General features: G+C 44.9%; 1 protein-coding gene across 5 annotated transcripts in view; it reads right to left on the bottom strand.

Moving 5' to 3' along the window:
- ptprc (protein tyrosine phosphatase receptor type C) overlaps nucleotides 1–20,097 on the bottom strand; it is a 251,311-nt gene that overhangs the window by 10,347 nt on the left and 220,867 nt on the right. For all 5 annotated transcript variants that reach the window (XM_085982416.1, XM_085982413.1, XM_085982415.1 and 2 more), the window contains 5 exons: nucleotides 17,799–17,889; nucleotides 15,305–15,441; nucleotides 12,477–12,608; nucleotides 10,686–10,805; nucleotides 7,252–7,421 (listed from right to left, as the gene is read on the bottom strand). In XM_085982416.1, coding sequence (XP_085838542.1) covers nucleotides 7,252–7,421; nucleotides 10,686–10,805; nucleotides 12,477–12,608; nucleotides 15,305–15,441; nucleotides 17,799–17,889 — 650 coding nt within the window. The remainder of the gene's footprint in view (nucleotides 1–7,251; nucleotides 7,422–10,685; nucleotides 10,806–12,476; nucleotides 12,609–15,304; nucleotides 15,442–17,798; nucleotides 17,890–20,097) is intronic.

The raw sequence follows: 20,097 nt of genomic DNA, 5'->3' as shown, positions 1-20,097 counted from the left end.
CCGCTCCACGACGGGAAAATAATAAAAGAAAACAAATTAATATTTAACGCACAAAAAAAACCGTGGAAAGCAGCGCTAACAACAGCGGGGAAGAAGGAAAAGCGCGGGAGGCGCCATTTTGTTAAATCGGAGAAGAAGGCAAAGCGCGGGAGGCGCCATTTTAGATTTGCAAGATGCCGAAGACTGGCTGTATCACTGCTTTTGATAACACATTAGAGGGCTGGACCACGTATGTGGAAAGAGTCGAGGTATATTTTGAGGCAAACGATATAGCGGAGGGGAAAAAGGCATCGATATTGTTAAACTTAATGGGCGCTAGAACGTACGGCCTATTGCGGGACCTGATTACTCCAGCCAAACTGAAGGCGAAGAGTTTTAACAAAATTGTTGCTGTTCTACAGGAGCACTTAAACCCTGCACCGCTGTTGATAGCAGAAAGATTTAAATTCCACAGGAGAACTCAGCACAAAGATGAGAGCAATGCTGAGTATCTTACGGAACTACGCAAGCTAGCAAAGCACTGCCAGTTCGGCGCAGGACTGGCAGATACCCTACGGGATAAATTTGTCTGTGGACTCCTGAGTGAAGGAACACAGAAGAAGTTACTCGCAGAAAAAGAGCTGACGCTAGATCAGGCTTTCAGCGTGGCAGTATCGTATGAAGCAGCAACCAGGGGAGCTGCAGAAATTCAACAAAAACCACAGGAATACGGCACCCACGAAATGACACGGGGATTTGCAAAATGTTATCGCTGCGGCAGAACTAACCATGACCAGAAGGACTGCTGGTCCAAAGACAAAATATGCAGACAATGCGGGAAGATTGGACACATTGCACGAGTTTGTAGGTCTGGGAAGAAGACCAGCGACAACAAAAAGGCTACTAAGGAACCGTACAAGAAAGTACAAAAGATGACGGACAGTAGTTCCGAAGACCAGATGAGCGATAGTGAATCCGAGAACAGGAGATTAAGCTGTCTCAAACTTCACAATGTAATCACAAAAGAGGATCACCGAGCCATTTGGGTCACCCTCACGATAGCAGGGTCCCAAGTTAAAATGGAATTGGATACAGGATCAGCGCTAACCGTCATGAATCGATGAGACTATGAGCGGCTATTTTCACACATACCCTTGAGAGAGACATCCATCGTCTTGACGATGTATACGTGGCAAAAAGTATACCCCAGAGGAAAAATAAGGGTGCCTGTCGAATACAATGGCAAGAAAATACGGAAATTGTATCTCTACATACTGCCAAATGGTGGACCACCGTTATTGGGACGGGAATGGATCAGGAAGATAAACTTAGATTGGCATTCCATTCATGCAATGACGGTGGACGGTAAAAAAAATGAAGACGTCACTCCTGGACGATTGTCAACAATCTTAGCTAACGCCTAAGAGGTATTTCAACAAGAACTGGGCACGCTTAAAGGCGTAACCGTCTCGTTAAAAATAGAAGAGAATGCAGTTCCCAAGTTTTTCAAAGCGAGACCGGTACCATATGCAATTCGTCCAGCCGTCGAGGCAGAGCTGGAGAATCTGGAGAAGGCGGGCGTGTTGTCTAAGGTCGACTGGAGCGAGTGGGCGACACCCATCGTTCCTGTCATGAAGAAAACGTTAAGCAATAAGTCCGGGGAGCCAACGAAGATTCGCATCTGTGGGGATTTCAAGGTGACGGTGAACCCTGTCCTTCACACAGTACAATATCCTCTTCCAAGGATAGAAGACATCTTCGCCTCACTGTCTGGAGGGAAGCGTTTTACAAAAATTGACCTAGCACAAGCATATTTGCAGATGGAGGTTGAAGAGTCCCCTAGGAAGTATCTCACGATAAACACTCACAAAGGTCTTTACCAGTATCATCGATTGGTATTCGGAGTAGCATCGGCTCCGGCGATAAGGCAAAGAGCGATGGAACAAGTCCTGCAAGGGATTCCGGGGACTCAGTGTTACTTGGACGACATCCTTGTAACAGGTGCAGATGACAGTGAACACCTTAACAACCTAGAACAGGTGCTCACTAGACTACGGGAACATGGGCTGCGAGCCAACCGCCCCAAGTGCAAATTTTTTAAGAAACAGATATCGTATTGTGGCCACGTGATTGATGAAGAGGGGTTACATAAGTCCCCTGACAAGATTGAAGCGGTTGTTAAGGCCCCAGCGCCTGAAAATGTGTCGCAACTGAGGTCATTCCTCGGGTTGGTGAATTACTATCATAAGTTTTTGCCGAATTTGTCGACAATTCTGCATCCACTGAACGCCCTGCTACGAACGGGGGTAGCATGGAAATGGAGCGATGATTGTAAACGTGCTTTTCAGAAGAGTAAGGACTTAATCACTTCGAAGGAAGTATTGGCTCACTACAACCCAGCACTGCCAATCAGGCTGGCGTGTGATGCGTCTCCCTACGGCATTGGGGCGGTACTGTCACATGAATTCCTTGATGGTTTGGAGAGGCCGATAGCTTTTGCGTCACGCTCGTTAACTTCTGCCGAGCGTAACTACGCCCAGATTGACAGAGAGGCCCTCAGCCTAGTGTGGGGGGTGAAGAAGTTCAATCACTATCTGCACGGTCAAAAATTTACTCTACTAACCGATCATCAACCTCTTGTCTCCATTTTCAACCCTCAGAAGGGTGTACCGATAATGACAGCACAACGGCTGCAGAGATGGTCCCTTTTCCTAGGGGCACACCAATATGACATTGAGTACAGGGGAACTAAACAGCATGGAAATGCTGATGGATTGTCACGTCTACCGTTGCCGACGGTGGAAGAAGAAGACCTTGCAGTGGATCCAATGGAGTTATTCCACTCGACCATAGTCGAATGTCTCCCTGTGACGAATGCAAACATAGAAAAGGAAACACGGAATGACCCGACACTATCACGGGTCTATGATTTAACGGTGAAGGGATGGCCAGCACATAGCGAACCACTGCTGCCAGCATTTTCGCCGAGAAGAGAACAGCTGTCAGTGTGCAGAGGAACCTTGATGTGTGGATCCAGAGTAGTAATTCCACCTAAGTTGACGGATAGAGTGCTCAATGAGCTTCATGAGGGTCATCTGGGTGGGGTAAAAATGAAGAGCTTAGCCAGAGCGTTTGTGTGGTGGCCGGGAATCGATAGAGAAATCGAAGAGATGACCAAGAGCTGTGCAGGATGCCAGAAGGTCCAAAACGCCCCACCACAAGCCCCTCTGCATCCATGGGAGTGGCCCTCATCTCCATGGCAAAGGGTGCACATTGATTTTGCTGGTCCCTTCATGGACTCGATGTTTTTAATTGCGGTGGATGCACATTCAAAGTGGCCAGAGGTAATAAAAATGTCCTCAACCACCACGGAAAAAACTATCGCAGTTTTACGAACCATATTCACCAGGAATGGGCTGCCTGAACAGATTTGCTCTGACAATGGACCACAGTTTGTGTCTGAAGAGTTCCGGAGGTTCTTAAAGAACAATGGTGTTAAGCATTACACTTCTGCCCCATATCATCCAGCCACTAATGAATTGGCCGAGAGGTTTGTCCAAACATTCAAGAAGGCTATCAAGGCAATGTGTAATGAAGATATACCCCTACAACACAAGGTGGACAACTTCTTGTTTGCCTACCGGAATGCGACACATGTGGTTACCAACCAAACTCCAGCCATGATGTTCTTCAATCGAAGACTACGATGCCGCTTGGATTTGGTTAAGCCAAACGTCCGAAGAGATGTGGAGAACAGGCAGTTTCAGAATATGAATGAAAGGCCGACCAGGAGTTTTAAGATAGGTCAACCAGTTTTGGCCCGGGACTACCGCATTGAGAAATGGCAGCCAGGAACGATTTGTATACGACAAGGACCTCTCATGTATACCGTGGACGTTGGGGAGAGCATTGTAAGACGCCATGCTGACCAGATTCTAAAGTCACTGAAAAACGTCAACTCCACACCACAATCTGATACACCTGGTAATGAAATTGACGTTCCAATTGCAGCTACCGCAGAACCGGTAATATTGGAAGCAGATGAACCAAACAACGACATTGATTCCGACTCAACATTGCCAGAAGAACCTGATACTCCAAAGAGGCATTATCCAGACAGAATCAGGAAGCCTCCTCAAAGACTGAACTTATAATTGCTTAAACTTAACCAATGTATCTAGCAACAGTAATTGTGATTGTAATTCGTTATCATTAGTTGTTAAATGAATGTTATGTACTGTTTATCTAAAAGGGGAGGAATTGTTGTGTATGTACCTTTAAGAGAATAACTGGTCTCAGACTGCAGTACCGGCAGTGACCACCCCTGTATAAAAGGCGCTAGAGAGCCTCTGTTGTTTTAGTTTCGTTTATGCCTTTCTCCAGTAAAGACTTGTTTGTTTCTCTCCTGCTAGTCCATGTCTCAATCATTCACGGACTTAACAGTAAGCATGCAGGTGCAGCAGGCGGTTAAGAAGGCAAATGGTATGTTGGCCTTCGTAGCGAGAGGGTTTGAGTACAGGAACAAGGATGTCTTGCTCCAGTTGTACAGGGCCTTGGTGAGACCACATCTTGAGCATTGTGTGCAGTTTTGGTCGCCTTATCTGAGGAAGAATGTTCTTGCCATGGAAGGAGTTCAGCGGAGCTTCACCAGGCTGATACCTGGGATGGCAGGAATGACGTATGAGGAGAGATTGGATCGCTTGGGCTTGTACTCGCTGGAGTTTAGAAGAATGAGAGGGGATCTCATTGAAACTTATAAAATTCTGACAGGACTGGACAGACTAGATGCAGGAAGGATGTTCCCGATGGTTGGGGAGTCCAGAACCAGGGGTCACAGTCTAAGGATAAGGGGTAGGCCATTTAGGACAGAAATGAGGAGGAATTTCTTCACCCAGAGAGTGGTGAACCTGTGGCATTCTCTACCACAGAAGGCAGTAGAAGCCAATTCATTAAATATATTCAAGAAGGAGTTGGATATATTTCTTAAGGCTAAAGGGATCCAGGGGTATGGGGAGAAAGCAGGGACCGGGTACTGAATTTGGATGATCAGCCATGATCGCATTGAATGGCGGAGCAGGCTTGAGGGGCCGAATGGCCTACTCCTGCTCCTATCTTCTATGTTGCTATGTTTCTATTAGGTGGGGTCAGAATAAGAGAGAATACAAGAAGGACTAAGATAGGTTTACAGTGCATGTATGTAAAAGCATGAAGCATGGTAAATAAGGTTTGTGAGTTGCAGGCACAAATAGCCACATGGGAATATGATGTCGCAGTGATAACAGAGACCTGGCTCAAAAAACGTCATGATTGTGTTCCAAATGTTCCTAGATATAAGTTGTTCAGGAAAGATAGGGAAGGAAAGAAGAGGTGGGGTGGCAGTATTGGTTAAGGAGAATATTACAGTGCTGGAGAGAGAGGATGTCCAGGAGGGGGTCAAGGGCAGAATCTATTTGGTTAGCATTAAGAAACAATAGAGGTGCCATTACACTACTAGGTGTATTCCATAGGCCACCAACTAGTGGGAAGGATATAGAGGAGCAAATTTGCAGGGAAATTACAGAGAGGTGCAAGAACTATAGAGTAGTGATAATGGGGGACTTCAATTATCCTAATATAATTCAATTCAATTCAATTCAATTCAATTTTATTTGTCATATATGCAGCAGACGTGTGTACTGCACAATGAAATGTTGATTTTTACGAGTCCTCCCCACATAGACTGGGATAGTAATAGTGTAAAGGGCAGGGGGGCGGGAGGGTGAGGGGGGAAGAATTTCTGGTGTGTTCAAGAGAACTTTCTTGATCAGTACATTTCCGGTCCAATGAAGAAGGAGGCATTGCTGTATCTGGTTCTGGGGAATGAGGTGGGTCAAGTGGAGCAAGTGTCAGTAGGGGAACATTTAGGGAACAGTGATCATAGTATCATAAAGTTTAGATTAGCTATGGAAAAAGACAGGGAGCAATCTGGAGTAAAAATACTTAATTGGAGGAGAGCCAATTTCAGTAGGTTGGCCCGAGTAAATTAGAATCAAAGATTGGCAGGCAAAACTGTAACTGATCAATGGGCGGCCTTTAAAGAGGAGATGGTTCGGGTAGAGTTGAGGTACATTCCCACGAGGGGGAAAGGTAGGGGAACCAAAGCCAGATCTCCCCGGATGACAAAAGGGATAGCGAGTAAGATGAAGCAGAAAAAGGGGGTGTATGGCAGATGTCAGGTTGAGAATACAAGTGAGAACCAGGCTGAATATAGAAAGTTCAGAGGGGAAGGGAAAAAGGAATTAAGAGGGGCAAAGAGAGAGTATGAGAATAGATTGGCAGCTAACATAAAAGGAAATCCAAAAGTCTTCTATAGGCATATAAACAGTAAATGGGTAGTAAGGAGGGTTAGGTCCGATTCGGGACCAAATGAAAGGTCATCGACCTGAAACATTAACTCTGTTTCTCTCTCCACAGATGTTGCCTGACCTGCTGAGTATTTCCAGCATTTTCTGTTTTTATTTCAGATTTCCAGTATTTTGCTTTTGCTTTATGAAACACTGGTTTGGCCTCAACTGGAGTATTGTGTCCAATTTTGGGCACCGCACTTTAGGAAGAATGTGAGGGCCTTAGAGAGGGTGCAGAAAAGATTTACAAGAATGGTTCCAGGGATGAGGGACTTCAGTTACGTGGATAGACTGGAGAAGCTGGGATTATTCTCCTTGCAGCAGAGAAGTTTGAGAGGAGATTTGATAGAGGTGTTCGAAATCATGAGGGGTCGAGGCAGAGTAGATAGAGAGAAACTGTTCCCATTGGCGGAAAGGTCGAGAACCAGAGGACACAGATTTAAGGGGATTGGCAGAAGAACCAAAGGTGACATGAGGGAAAACTTTTTTACCCAGCGAGTGGTTATGATCTGGAATGCACTGTCTGAAAGGGTGGTGGAGGCAGATTCAATCATGGCTTTCAAAAGGGAATAGGATAAGTACCTGAAGGAAAAAAATTTGCAGGGCTACGGGGAAAGGGTGGGGGGAGTGGGACTAGCTGACTTGCTCTTGCAGAGAGCCGGCACAGGCTCGACAGGCCGAATGGCCTCCTTCTGTGCTGTAACCATTCTATGATTTTATATAGAAACTCAAACCAAAGGAACTACTTAATTCACCTTTCTTCTCTAGAAATGAGGCATAATCTCAAAAGTGTTACAAATAGACATTTGTTGTGAATGACAAATAGACATTTGTTAAGAATGATAATCAATAAAAGTGTTAACACGTCACTAATACTCCCAGACGTTACCTGCAGTGTACAATGACAGGTGGTGCTATGTTAGTTTCAGGTTCTTTGTGTGTTGACAGTTTTTCCTTGATGCTCCTTATCATATTGACTAAGTTACTAGGATCCTCAGGAAGCTCTGATTCAGCCCAATCGTGAAAATGATACTGGTACACTTTCCGACTTTCTTTTCTCTGAAAAATGAAGAACAGCCAACTTTTGACTAACTTTGTAAATATTTTCCATTCGTAAGTTGATAGCAAATTAATGTTATTCAAGGAACGTTTCCAGTCACTGCAAAGCTAATCAAATACTAGGATATTTGACTACCCCCTGCAGCGGGTAGTCAAAACTGCCCAACACATTACCGGCACCTGGCTACCGACCATAGAGCACATATACCAGAAACGCTGTCTACGGAGGTCACGGTCCATCATCAAAGACCCTACCCACCCCAGCCACAGTCTGTTCGCCCTCCTGCCATCTGGGAGACGCTACAGATGCATTCGCACCCGTACGACCAGATTTCGGAACAGCTTCTTTCCTAGGGCTGTCATCCTACTGAACTCCACAAATAAACTCTAAAGCCTGCACATCTGCCAATGCACTTTATTATGGTTATGGTTATATTTATGTTAATATACTACAAGCCAAATGTATGTTGAATGTTTAAATGTCTTAATCCAAATGTACACTCTCGGGAGCCGCAAGCCTACATTTCGTTGTACTGCACTTGTGCACTAACAATGACAATAAAAGTTGATTTGATTTGATTTTGATATATCTGGTAGGTATTTCACTGGAGGTTGAAATGAATAATTCTGAAGTTGTGTGAGCCATTGGTGCAGCCACATTCAGAATATATGTGCTTAATTTTGGGAACCCTGCTTACAAAAGGACATTGACTTATTGGAAAAGGTTCAGATAAGAAAGGAAATGGTTCCAGGCCCAAAAGGTATGAGAAGAAACTCACAGAATTGGACTTGTTTTCATACGATAAAAGAAGATGGAAGGGAGAAACGATCCCTGTTTAAAATACTGAGAGGCACAGATAATGTCAACTAATGCAGACTATAAGACTGGAACTGTGTGTGCAGCACCAAAGTTCAAAGATTCAAAATGAGCATCCTCTCCATGCCCATTCCAATGCTTTAAGTGGCTGTTTAAGATAAGTTCAAAGTCAGCACCACTTTCTGAGATTTATGCTCTATGTATCGTTTTTCTCGGGAGCTTAGATGGGAGGGTAGAGTCTGAGATAGATATTGATGGATGACAGTCTAATTTGTCCCTTTCTCATTCATCCTTTCATGTTTTTATGACATGGGTATAGATTTAGATTAAAGACAGTGCCTAACATATACAGCTATTTTATCACCATACTCTGATAATTTGTTTATTTTCAAATTCCCAAACATCAAACCATTTACCAGTTATGATTGTTTCCGAGTATGTGTGACCAATTTTATATCCTAATTTTTCTAGAATTTGGGGCCTTAATATGAAACCTTAATGATGTTCACAACTGGTTTGGGCGGAAATTCCCAGCTGTCTGCACTTTGGGCAGCTCATGACTACCTTGGGACTTGGAACACGGCCTTCCACATATGTTACTTTACTGAGCTTTGTTTGTCACTGAGGTCCTGCAATTATCTCTCAAAGATTCTATTTATCTGTTGGGCAGATTGCAGCAGGAGGGAGGGAAAAATGGATCATGGCCGGAACTAGCACCAAACTGAAAGCCATGGGAGATTGCAGAACAGCTGGAGGTGGCATTGGAGGGCAGAGAGGGACGGAGTCATCAGCATGCACATGTCTTCATAGTAGGCCTTGGGTCATCAGGCCAGAGCCTAGAGTGATTAGATGTGACACTGTCTGCTCGGAGAGGCTCTGCTTGGGGTAAAGGGTACTGATTTTGCAGGATGGATGGTGCAGTGATTGAAAGGTGGGGCAGGGAAGTTTTGGTTAAGTTGGCGATGGTTTGGTGAATTACTGAAGTTTTTGCTGGTTAATTATTATCATTAAGTTTATTTTCCATGTGTGGAGAGGATGAATGAGGAACTGTAATAGCAGTTGTATCTTGGAGCAATTTTTGTTGCTGCAATGTATTTCATACAGTTTGTTTTACTGCAATGTGATTTGGCAGAATTATTTTGGAGGGAAAAGGTTTTCTTTACAATTTTTTTGGTGAATAATAAAAATTGAAAATAACCAATTAGAAAGAGGAACACAGAAACTTATCCAATGAGGAAGAAGCAAACTGACAGATACGAGTCACAATGTTCACTACCTTATTAGATAAATACAGAGAGAATGAGAGAGATAGAAAGGAATAGAGATAGAGAGATAGATAAGTAGATCAGCAGACAGATAGACAGATCTTGAGTTCCTGACATTGTACATATCAAATTACAATTTGCACCTCATTATTCCCTGACTAATACTTCTTTCCTTTCACACCCACATGTTGAATATAACATTTTGCAAAATATCTTTTTCGAGAAGCTTTCTCCTTTTATTTCAAAAGGCCAATTATATTTTCTGCTTTGAACTTTTGTGTCTCACCTCCTGACTCCCCAAAGCCTTTCCACCATCTACAAGGCACAAGTCAGGAGTGTGATGGAATACTCTCCACTTGCCTGGATGAGTGCAGCTCCAACAACACTCAAGAAGCTCGACACCATTCAGGATAAAGCAGCCCGCTTGATTGGCACTCCATCCACCTTCAATATTCACTCCCTCCACCACCGGCGCACTGTGGCTGCAGTGTGTACCATCTACAAGATGCACTGCAGCAACTCGCCGAAGCTCCTTCAACAGCACCTTCCAAACCCGCGACCTCTACCACTTAGAAGGACAAGGGCAGCAGACGCATGGGAACATCACCACCTACAAGTTCCTCTCCAAGCCACACACCATCCTGGCTTGGACCTGTATCGCCGTTCCTTCACTGTCGCTGGGCCAAAATCCTGGAACTCCCTTCCTAACAGCATTGTGGGTGTACCTACACCATATGGACTGCAGCGGTTCAAGAAGGCGGCTCACCACCATCTTCTCAAGGGCAATTAGGGATGGGCACTAAATGCTGGCCTAGCCAGCCAGCGACGCCCACATCCCATCAATGAATTTAAAAAAAACTACCTTTCATGATGGCACGACACATTCTGACAAGAAGAGGCGGTAAATAATCCTCCTTCGAAATGTTACTTAGTTCTTTAATTGGTTTCAAAATTACTGAAAAAGATCAGCAAGTCACGTTCTTTCATCAGTTTTAAAATTTAAATGTATGTTGCATCAATTCAACCACAATGTTTGATGGATGCTGGACTGGAGGAAGATATCTGCAAGTACCTTGCAGCATGCCAATGGAATTAAATTTATTGCTTGTGCATTTCAGAACGTAGGTAAATTCTGTGAATCTATAGACCGTAATAGCCCCCTGTACCTCAGGATATCATTACCTTTGTATGTCTTATTTCAAAGACTCGAACAATAAACTCTGGCTCCTTATTGCATTCAGATAACTCAACTTCAATATCTTCATAGGTTTTCTTCTCGTCTTCCCAATATTGTGTACAATCCTAAATACAATTAAATTAAGATTAAATTATTCAAATGCTGGGGCATTTGGTATCAATGGAAGAGAATTGTACTGTACCATTGCAATGTTATAGTTCACAGCACCAGTGCTACTTTGCACATGTTCTATATGTTATGATTATTTCTGCAAGTTCAGTGTAAGCCTTCTGCAGGAAAATGTGTTTATATTTAACGAAAATATCTGGTTTTGTCACAAGTAGTGAAACCATGATGCAAAGGGTAGCCCCGAATATCCACAACCATTCTGGAAGTCTCTGAACAAACCTTCCAGCAGGAATGGCTGGCAACTAGGCCCGGACTTGGTTCTGTTGATCCCCAGCTTAGCACCTAGATTTCCAGGAGGACCTTGTGGCGATGGATCCTCCGCCTGACCCTTACAAAGCCATTGATATAAGGGGTGTGAGGGGCTTGTCCCTGCACCCTGGGCCTTCTTAGGGACCCGATATACTGTTGGGACAGGTATGCCAGGTGGGATCAGGTGAACTGGTCAACCCAGCATGGGGACCACCTACGGGTCTAGGCTGAGTATGTGGGCCAAACCTCCGAAGATTTGGGCCGGCAAATTTTTCTAAGCAATCTTAAGCCACCCCCCTTGGTAAAGGACTCACAGGGGAGAAGCTACCACTTGTTTCCAAGCTGCCCAGGCACCAACGTCAGGAAATCTGGCTTCTTTTATATGGTGGATGCCTTAGATGCACCCGCCAGTAATGGCTCACTAATGAAACAAGCAGCTCTTTGGACATCGATGGTTTAAAGAATATGCTACAGAGTAAGTTTTGTGAAGGTGCAGGGCAACGAGCAACCTCGTCCGATGCCAATGTCTCTCAGACAATTGCAGACGTACTGCCCGCACTTTGCCATCTGTTAGCATCAATGGACAGAAAATCCCACCTGCCATTTTCCTTGTCGTCAGCATAAAGAAAAAAACAGAAAGACTTGCATTTACATAGCGCCTTTCACGGCCACCAGACGTCCCAAAGCGCTTTACAGCCAATGAAGTTCTTTTTGTGGTATAGTCACTGTTGTAATGTAGGAAAGTTAGAAACTTTTACCCTTAATTCTTGGACTTCCAAAGTAGCAGTCAATTGGGTTTGGAAAGATTCATTTTATGTTCATGCAAAATGAACTCAGACCTGCCATGTACAGTAATATGGTGAGGACCAATGGAATGCCCAATTTTTCCCACCCTGGAATATTGCATTTTCCTCGCCCCTAGAATATTCTAGAATTTCCACCATCTGTTACTGTATAATTTGGTATGTGTTCAAAGTATTAATGCAATACAAAATTTCTAGACAAATCTTGGCTTTAAGCACCTATATTCTGACCAGTTAGCTACCCTCTCACATCTCCCATCTTTATCAGTATAATGTTATTATCTGTAAACCTCTCTCCCTCTCTTTGACCTAGTTTTTGGTCAACTGTCCTAATATCTCCTTATGTGGCTCGGTATGAAATGTTTTTTTGATAACGCTCCCATTAAGTGTCTTGGGACGTTTAAAGGCGCTATATAAATACAAGTTGTAGTTGTAACATAAAATGAAACATGTTGCACTGTGCGACAGGGTAACCTTGATGAACCTCATCAGTAAGATTATGTTCCTGGGATTTTAAAACATCATGAAAAAGAAGAGTGGAGCACTGGCTCCTACCTTGTCGTCTTTTAATTTGCCCAGCATTGCGATGATCTTTGCCTTTTTTTGATACACCATCATCCAAAAGTCAGCAATGGTATCAGGCAGCGGAGTCTGAGTGGCAATCAATGTTTCGGAATGCCAATATCCCTAAAAGACAGAACACAGAGGGAGGCTCACTTTAGAGTTTTGTAGTGGATCTTTTGACGTGCTCTGTAGGTCCAAGCACACCTTGAACATACTTCAGTTTATGGGAATTCTCCACACTTTTTCTGGATTTCAATCTTCTGTTTTGTTTTTCTTCAGATTAAAATAATTAAAATTCATTGAGCAAAGTTCCCAACCTTCACTTTGTTTCTGAGACTCTCCCAGCACCTCCCCCATCCAAATGTCCTGTGTTCTGAACAAGCAGATTTCTCCCAGACTAAACTGAAGTTCTAATAGAACTGCTCCTCACATATGAAGTGGCACAGTTTCATAGAAACATAGAAAAATAGCAGCAGGAGTAGGCCATTCAGCCCTTCGAGCCTGCTACTCCATTCAATATGATCATGAATACCATATTCCCGCTCTCTCCCCATACCCCTTGATGCCTTTTGTGTCTAGAAATCTATCTGTCTCCTTCTTAAATATATTCAGTGACTTGGCCTCCACAGCCTTCTGTGGTAGAGAATTCCACAGGTCCACCACCCTCTGAGTGAAGAAATTTCTCCTCATCTCAGTCCTAAATATCCTACCCCGTACCCCTTGTTCTAGACCCCCCAGCCAGGGGAAACATCCTCCCTGCATCCAGTCTGTCTAACCCTGTAAGAATTTTATACGTTTCAATGAAATCCCCTCTCATTCTTCTAAATTCTAGTGGATACAGGCCTAGTCGACCCAATCTCTCCTCATACGACAGTCCTGCCATCCCAGGAATCAGTCTGGTGAATCTTCGCTGCACTCCTTCAATGGCAAGTATATCCTTTCTTAGGTAAGGAGACCAAAACTGCACACGGTACTCCAGGTGTGGTCTCAACAAGGCCCTGTATAACTGTAGTAAGACATCCTTGCTCCTGTACTCAAATCCTCTTGCAATGAAGGCCAACATACCATTTGCCTTCCTAACTGCTTGCTGCACATGCATATTTGCTTTCAGTGACTGGTGTACAAGGACACCCAGGTCCCTCTGTACATCAACAGTTCCCAATCTATCACCATTTAAATATCACTGTTTCAATAGGCACAAGTACATGCCAAGCCAACGTAGGAAACGGGCAATGGTTGGCCAACAGCTTTGAAAAAGCAAATACGAGCTCAAAAAAGCTGACAACTCAAAAACATATCTAAATACAGGCCAATGACGTGTAGCCAGATTGAAAGCATGGGCTTGTTATAATATAAGCTGCAAGTATACATTCTACCCATGTGTAATGGAAGATTGTGGCAAAATTGTTATCAAATGATCATTAAATTGTCCCTGTGGTTGTCATGGTGACACAGAGGCACTCTCTCCCCCCCACCACCCCCCTCGTTCACAGAGACAATTTTCTTCGCCCCCCTCCCTGCTCCAATTAGTAGTGGCACTTTCTTCCTATAGTTCATGCTGGCTTCCTTCACATTCTTCCCACCCACTTCACACTGGCAGTCCTCTTCTTCCTCCTCACATCACAGATCACACGGGCACTCTTCACCTCCTAATCCTCACATGCACCCTTCCATTCCCTTGGTTTATGCTGGCAGTCTTTTCCACTCTCAGACCACGTCGGCACTCTTCCTACTCCTAAATGTTCACTTCCTATTGCCACTCTTCACGCCTCCAATCCCATTCAAGCAGGCACTATTCTCTCCCTCCTCCCCTCCACCCTCCACCCTCCCCGCTGTTCCTAACTGTCTGTTGCCACCCACCCCTCCTCCCACCCCCGTGCCATCCCAGTTCCTATATTCTGCTGCTGCTCGAGGGAGTTGAATACTGCTGCACACTGTGGTTGGCAATTTCTGATCTTGCAAAGATGCTGGGAGATTTCCTGACCAACAAGTCCAGTGCCAATCAATTCCCTGGAGCAAGAGCAGCAGGCAAGAGCTGGGAGCGCCTCTGATTTTCATTCATAAATGCGGGCACTGATCTGAAAATGCTGCCATTCAACGCGGTTGGCACATGTGTGCCCGTGTGGACACATGAAAGGACAATTGCTCTGGCAGCATGTTTCTGAAACGAGTTTAATATCAGCAATAAACAGCTGTTTAGAAATCAATAAATAGTGACAGAGCTGAACAAAATAAGGCCTAAATGCAGGCATTTATGGCAAATATGAATCGTAGGATCATACAGCAGAGAAAGAGGCCATTCGGCCCATTGTGCCTGTGCCGGCTCTTTGAAAGAGCTATCAAATTAGTCCCACGCCCTTGCTCTTTCCCCATAGCCCTGCAAATATTTCCCTTTCAAGTATTTATCCAATTCCCTTTTGAAAGTTATTATGGAATCTGCTTCCACCACCCTTTCAAATGCATTTTAGAATTCCCTCACAGTTTTTCCCCACCCTGTCTGAGAAACCGTCTCTAGTCTCATGCACTAGGCCGTAGCCTCTGTTCCTCTGGCTCTAAATTTTTTATTCTGTTCCTTGCTCTGGCAGCGACTATGCCCCTGGGATTCTCTTCCAATTCACTCTGTCTCTAGCTTCAACTCTCACCCCCGCCCCCCCCCCCCCCCATTATGTAAAAATCTATCCCTTGCATCGTGCTTTTGGTCTCCTCCAGCCAATTCTTTCACTCCTGTTAAGTGTCTACTTGTCCCACTGACAAAGCATTTAGATGATCTTCTATGAGAGAAGCATGATATAAATGTAACTTCTTGTGCTAATACATACGTCTATGCAGGAAGCATTGATATATTTAGTGGATTCTTCGTCTTCACTCTCATCAGAGGATAATTCACCGTCACTGTAATTTTCACTGTCCTTGCTTTTTTCATCTTCCAGTTTGATGGCTACTCTGTTGTAGTCATCTTTAAAAGAACAAATTTATAAACCACATATAAGTACCATTTCAGGATTAGTGCCAAAATAAACAGTGTCCTATTCTTCTAGTCTTATACATGGGAACAATTCTATGTTGTAATATTGTTGTAGAAATCTGAACAATCTCATAAAAACATTGAGACAGAGAGAGAGAAAGAAGAGAGGAGAGAGGAGAGAGAGAGAGAGAGAGAGGAGAGAGAGAAAGGGGGAGAGATAGAGGGGGGAGAGAGAGAGGGCAGAGAGAGAGGGGGGAGAGAGAGAGGGCAGAGAGAGAGGCAAGGGAGAGAGGGCAGAGAGAGAGTGGAGAGAGAGAGAGAGGGGAGAGAGAGAGAGGGGAGAGAGAGAGAGACATTTTGTATGTACCCAACAAATGTCAAATCGATTGACACCTACAGAATGTTAGAAAACTGTACCTTTTTGCAATGTAAGCTTTGGCAATATGGTTCTCTGTAAACTTTCATGCCAATAAAGCATTTGAATTGAATTGAATTGAATTGAGAGAGAGCTCCCAGAGAGAGAGAGAGAGAGAGAGATCCCAGAGAGAGAGACTGTTTAAAATTAAGACTGTTTAAAATTAATATTGAACGTACCAAATGAAGTACAAAGACTGTTTAAAATTAATATTGTTTAAAAGTAATATTGTATGTAGCCAACAAATGTCAAATCGATTGACACCTACAGAATGTTGGAAAACTGTACCTTTTTGCTATGTAAGCTTTGGCAATATGGTTCTCTGTAAACTTTCATGCCAATAAAGCATTTGAATTGGAAAATTGGAATTGGACAGAGAGAGAGAGAGAAAGAGAGAGCAGAGAGAGAGAGAGGAGAGAGAGAGGGCAGAGAGAGAGAGAGGGTAGAGAGAAAGAGGGCATAGAGAGTGAGGGGAGAGAGAGAGGGGAGAGAGAGAGGGGAGAGAGAGAGAGGGGAGAGAGAGAGAGGGGAGAGAGGACAGAGAGAGAGGGCAGAGAGAGAGAGAGGAGGGAGAGAGAGAGGGCAGAGAGAGAAGGGGGAGAGAGAGAGGGCAGAGAGAGAGAGGCGAGAGAGAGAGGGGAGAGAGAGAGGGGGGGAGCGAGAGAGAGGGCAGAGAGAGACAGAGAGAGAAAGAGAAAGAGAGAGCAGAGAGAGAGAGAGGAGAGAGAGAGAGAGAGGAGAGAGAGAGGGCAGAGAGAGAGAGAGGGTAGAGAGAGAGAGAGGGCATAGAGAGTGAGGGGAGAGAGAGGGGGAGAGAGAGAGGGGAGAGAGAGGGGAGAGAGAGGGCAGAGAGAGAGGGGGGAGAAAGAGAGGGCAGAAAGAGGGCAGAGAGAGAGGGGAGAGAGGACAGAGAGAGAGGGCAGAGAGAGAGAGAGGAGGGAGAGAGAGAGGGCAGAGAGAGAGAGAGAGAGGGCAGAGAGAGAGAGGAGAGAGAGAGAGGGCAGAGAGAGAGAGGGCAGAGAGAGAGGGCAGAGAGAGAGAGAGAGAGGGCAGAGAGAGAGAGAGGGCAGAGAGAGAGAGGGCAGAGAGAGAGGGCAGAGAGAGAGGGCAGAGAGAGAGAGAGGGCAGAGAAAGAGAGAGGGCAGAGAGAGAGAGGACAGAGAGAGAGAGGGCAGAGAGAGAGAGGGCAGAGAGGAGAGAGAGGGGCGAGAGAGAGGGCAGAGAGAGAGAAAGAGGGGAGAGAGAGAGGGCAGAGAGAGAGAGGGGAGAGAGGGGCGAGAGAGAGGGCGGAGAGAAAGAGGGCAGAGAGAGAGAAGGGAGGGGGCAGAGAGAGAGAGGGCAGAGAGAGAGAGGGCAGAGAGAGAGGGCAGAGAGAGAGGGGGAGAGAGGGCAGAGAGAGAGGAGAGAGAGAGGAGAGAGAGGTGCGAGAGAGGGAGGATAGAGAGAGAGAGACAGAGAGAGAGAGAGGGCAGAGAGAGAGGGGAGGGCGAGAGAGAGACAGAGAGAGGGCAGAGAAAGAGGGGGGAGAGAGAGAGGAGAGAGAGAAAGAGACAGAGAGAGAGCAAGAGAGGGGGAGAGAGAGGGGAGAGAGAGAGGGGAGAGAGAGGGGAGAGAGAGAGAGACTGAGAGAGAGGGGTGAGAGAGAGAGGGACAGAGAGAGAGAGGGACAGAGAGAGAGGAGAGAAAGAGAGGAGAGAGAGGGGCGAGAGAGAGGGAGGGGAGAGAGAGGAGAGGGAGGTGTGAGAGAGAGAGAGAGGGGAGAGAGAGAGACAGCGAGAGAGAGGGGGCGAGAGAGAGAGAGGGGAGAGAGAGGGGGAGAGAGAGAGAGAGGAGAGACAGACAGACAGAGAGAGAGAGGGGGGGGAGAGATAGAGAGTGGTGAGAGAGGGGAGAGAGAGAGGAGAAAGAGAGAGAGAGCAAACTTAATACTCACATGGGATCACTGAAAGGGAACGATTTTTACTTTGATTTTCTCCCCGTCTTCCTGTGATCTGTGATCTGTACTCAGTATAAAATGGGATCCTCTGAAAGATTCAATGATATGGAATAACAAGTATAAAATGTTATTCATATTACATTACTGAAGAATACTGTAAAAAAAAAATTAACATTTGTTTTCTTCCGAAAAATTTAGCACATTGAAAATCACTGTTTGGAATTGAATTGCTAGCATACTCCAGTTATGATTTTTCTTTTTTTCCCCCTCAAAATGTGTCTTGACCATCGACATAGATAGAAGATAGGAGCAGGAGTAGGCCATTCGGCCCCTCGAGCCTGCTCTGCCATTCAATGCGATCATGGCTGATCATCCAAATTCAGTACCCTGTCCCTGCTTTCTCCCCATATCCCTTGATCCCTTTAGCCTTAAGAAATATATCCAACTCCTTCTTGAATATATTTAATGAATTGGCCTCTACTGCCTTCTGTGGTAGAGAATTCCACAGGTTCACCACTCTCTGGGTGAAGAAATTCCTCCTCATCTCTGTCCTAAATGGCTTACCCCTTATCCTTAGACTGTGACCCCTGGTTCTGGACTCCCTGACTATCGGGAACATCCTTCCAGCATCTAGTCTGTCTAGTCTTGTTAGAATTTTATAAGTTTCAATGAGATCCCCTCTCATTCTTCTAAACTCCAGCGAGTACAAGCCCAATCGACCCAATCTCTCCTCATACGTCATTCCTGCCATCCCAGGTATCAGCCTGGTGAATCTTCGCTGAACTCCTTCCATGGCAAGAACATCCTTCCTCAGATAAGGCGACCAAAACTGCACACAATACTCAAGATGTGGTCTCACCAAGGCCCTGTACAACTGCAGCAAGACATCCTTGCTCCTGTACTCAAACCCTCTCGCTACGAAGGCCAACATACCATTTGCCTTCTAAACCACCTGCTGCACCTGCATGCTTACCTTCAGCGACTGGTGCACAAGGACACCCAGGTCTCGTTGCACTTTCCCTTCTCCCAATCTATTGCCGTTCAGATAATAGTCTGCCTTCTTGTTTTTGACACCAAAGTGGATAACCTCGCATTTATCCACATTATGCTGCATCTGCCATGCACCTGCCCAATCACCCAACCTGTCCAAATCATACTGGAGTTTCTCGGCATCCTCCTCACAGCACACACGCCCACCCAGCTTTGTGTCATCTGCAAACTTGGAGATATTACATCTAGTTCCCTTGTCCAGATCATTAATATATATTGTGAATAGCTGGGGTCCAAGGACTGATCCCTCCGGTACCCCACCTGCGGTTTCCTGCCACTCGGAAAAAGAGCCATTTATTCCAACTCTTTGCTTTCTGAGCTTTCTGAACTCCGAATGGAAAAGTTCCTTTTGATTCTTCTCCTATATTAAAGGTGAGCGGGGAGCTTTGAAATGGAAATGCTGAGGATTTCCAGCTCTGAAAATAGTCCGACATCACCCCAACTCTGATAGCCAGTTCTTCATTGTGTCTGTGTATAAGGAACCTGTAGAACAATCAGCTCTTGATATCGCTGGATTTTAAGACAGACTCTCCAGCATGTCTCCTTCAAGCGTGGAGACTGCTTCAAGGTCTCAGCCCCCTATAGCTTCATAAGCAAGTTTACAGGTTTCCCCTCAAACTTGGGTTTATTCCCGTGTCACCATTAATCACACTAACTAGGAAGCCAAAATCCCAAATCATGTCATTCACCCTCACTGTTTAAAAAGAGCTTAAAGATCAACAGTAACGTACGGGACAAAACAAAAGGCCAGCAATCTATATCATAACTCTATTCTGTTTGATTTTGGAAAGAAGTCCCAACAGTAAGATTCCCTCTTCAAATGTTCCAGCACTCAGTGATGAGAAACAAAAATTGTTACAGCAACAAAAGCCTAATAGAAATCAGCAGCAGTAAAGAGTTGGAAAAAAAAGGAAAACCATTTAAATAGCAGTAGTTTATCAAAAATGTTATACTTTCAAGGCCCAATTCAGACTTACAGGACAAACGGGGAAGGTTTCATCGGATCTGATTTGCAGCAAATCGACAAACATGCTGATAAAGAGCATATTTACAATTTCAGTACTAAAAATTAACGGAGAAACTCTTCCCTGTAGATTCTCCCTGTTGAGTACCTAATCCTCATGCCATCCAGTTTCTCTGAACTATAGGTCAGTATTGGGAGTAAATGATCTGGAAAGTGGGACTAAATATATTGCATCATGACAGTCACTGCTCAGTGTTTTTTGTGCTTGAAGTACATCATTAG

The sequence above is a fragment of the Somniosus microcephalus genome, chromosome 3 (assembly GCF_052327205.1).
Source record: "Somniosus microcephalus isolate GS21.2 chromosome 3, FLI_Smic_1.0, whole genome shotgun sequence".
Classification (NCBI taxonomy): domain Eukaryota; kingdom Metazoa; phylum Chordata; class Chondrichthyes; order Squaliformes; family Somniosidae; genus Somniosus; species Somniosus microcephalus.
Note: the sequence above shows the minus strand (reverse complement) of the source record. Positions and strands in the feature narration are given on the sequence as shown.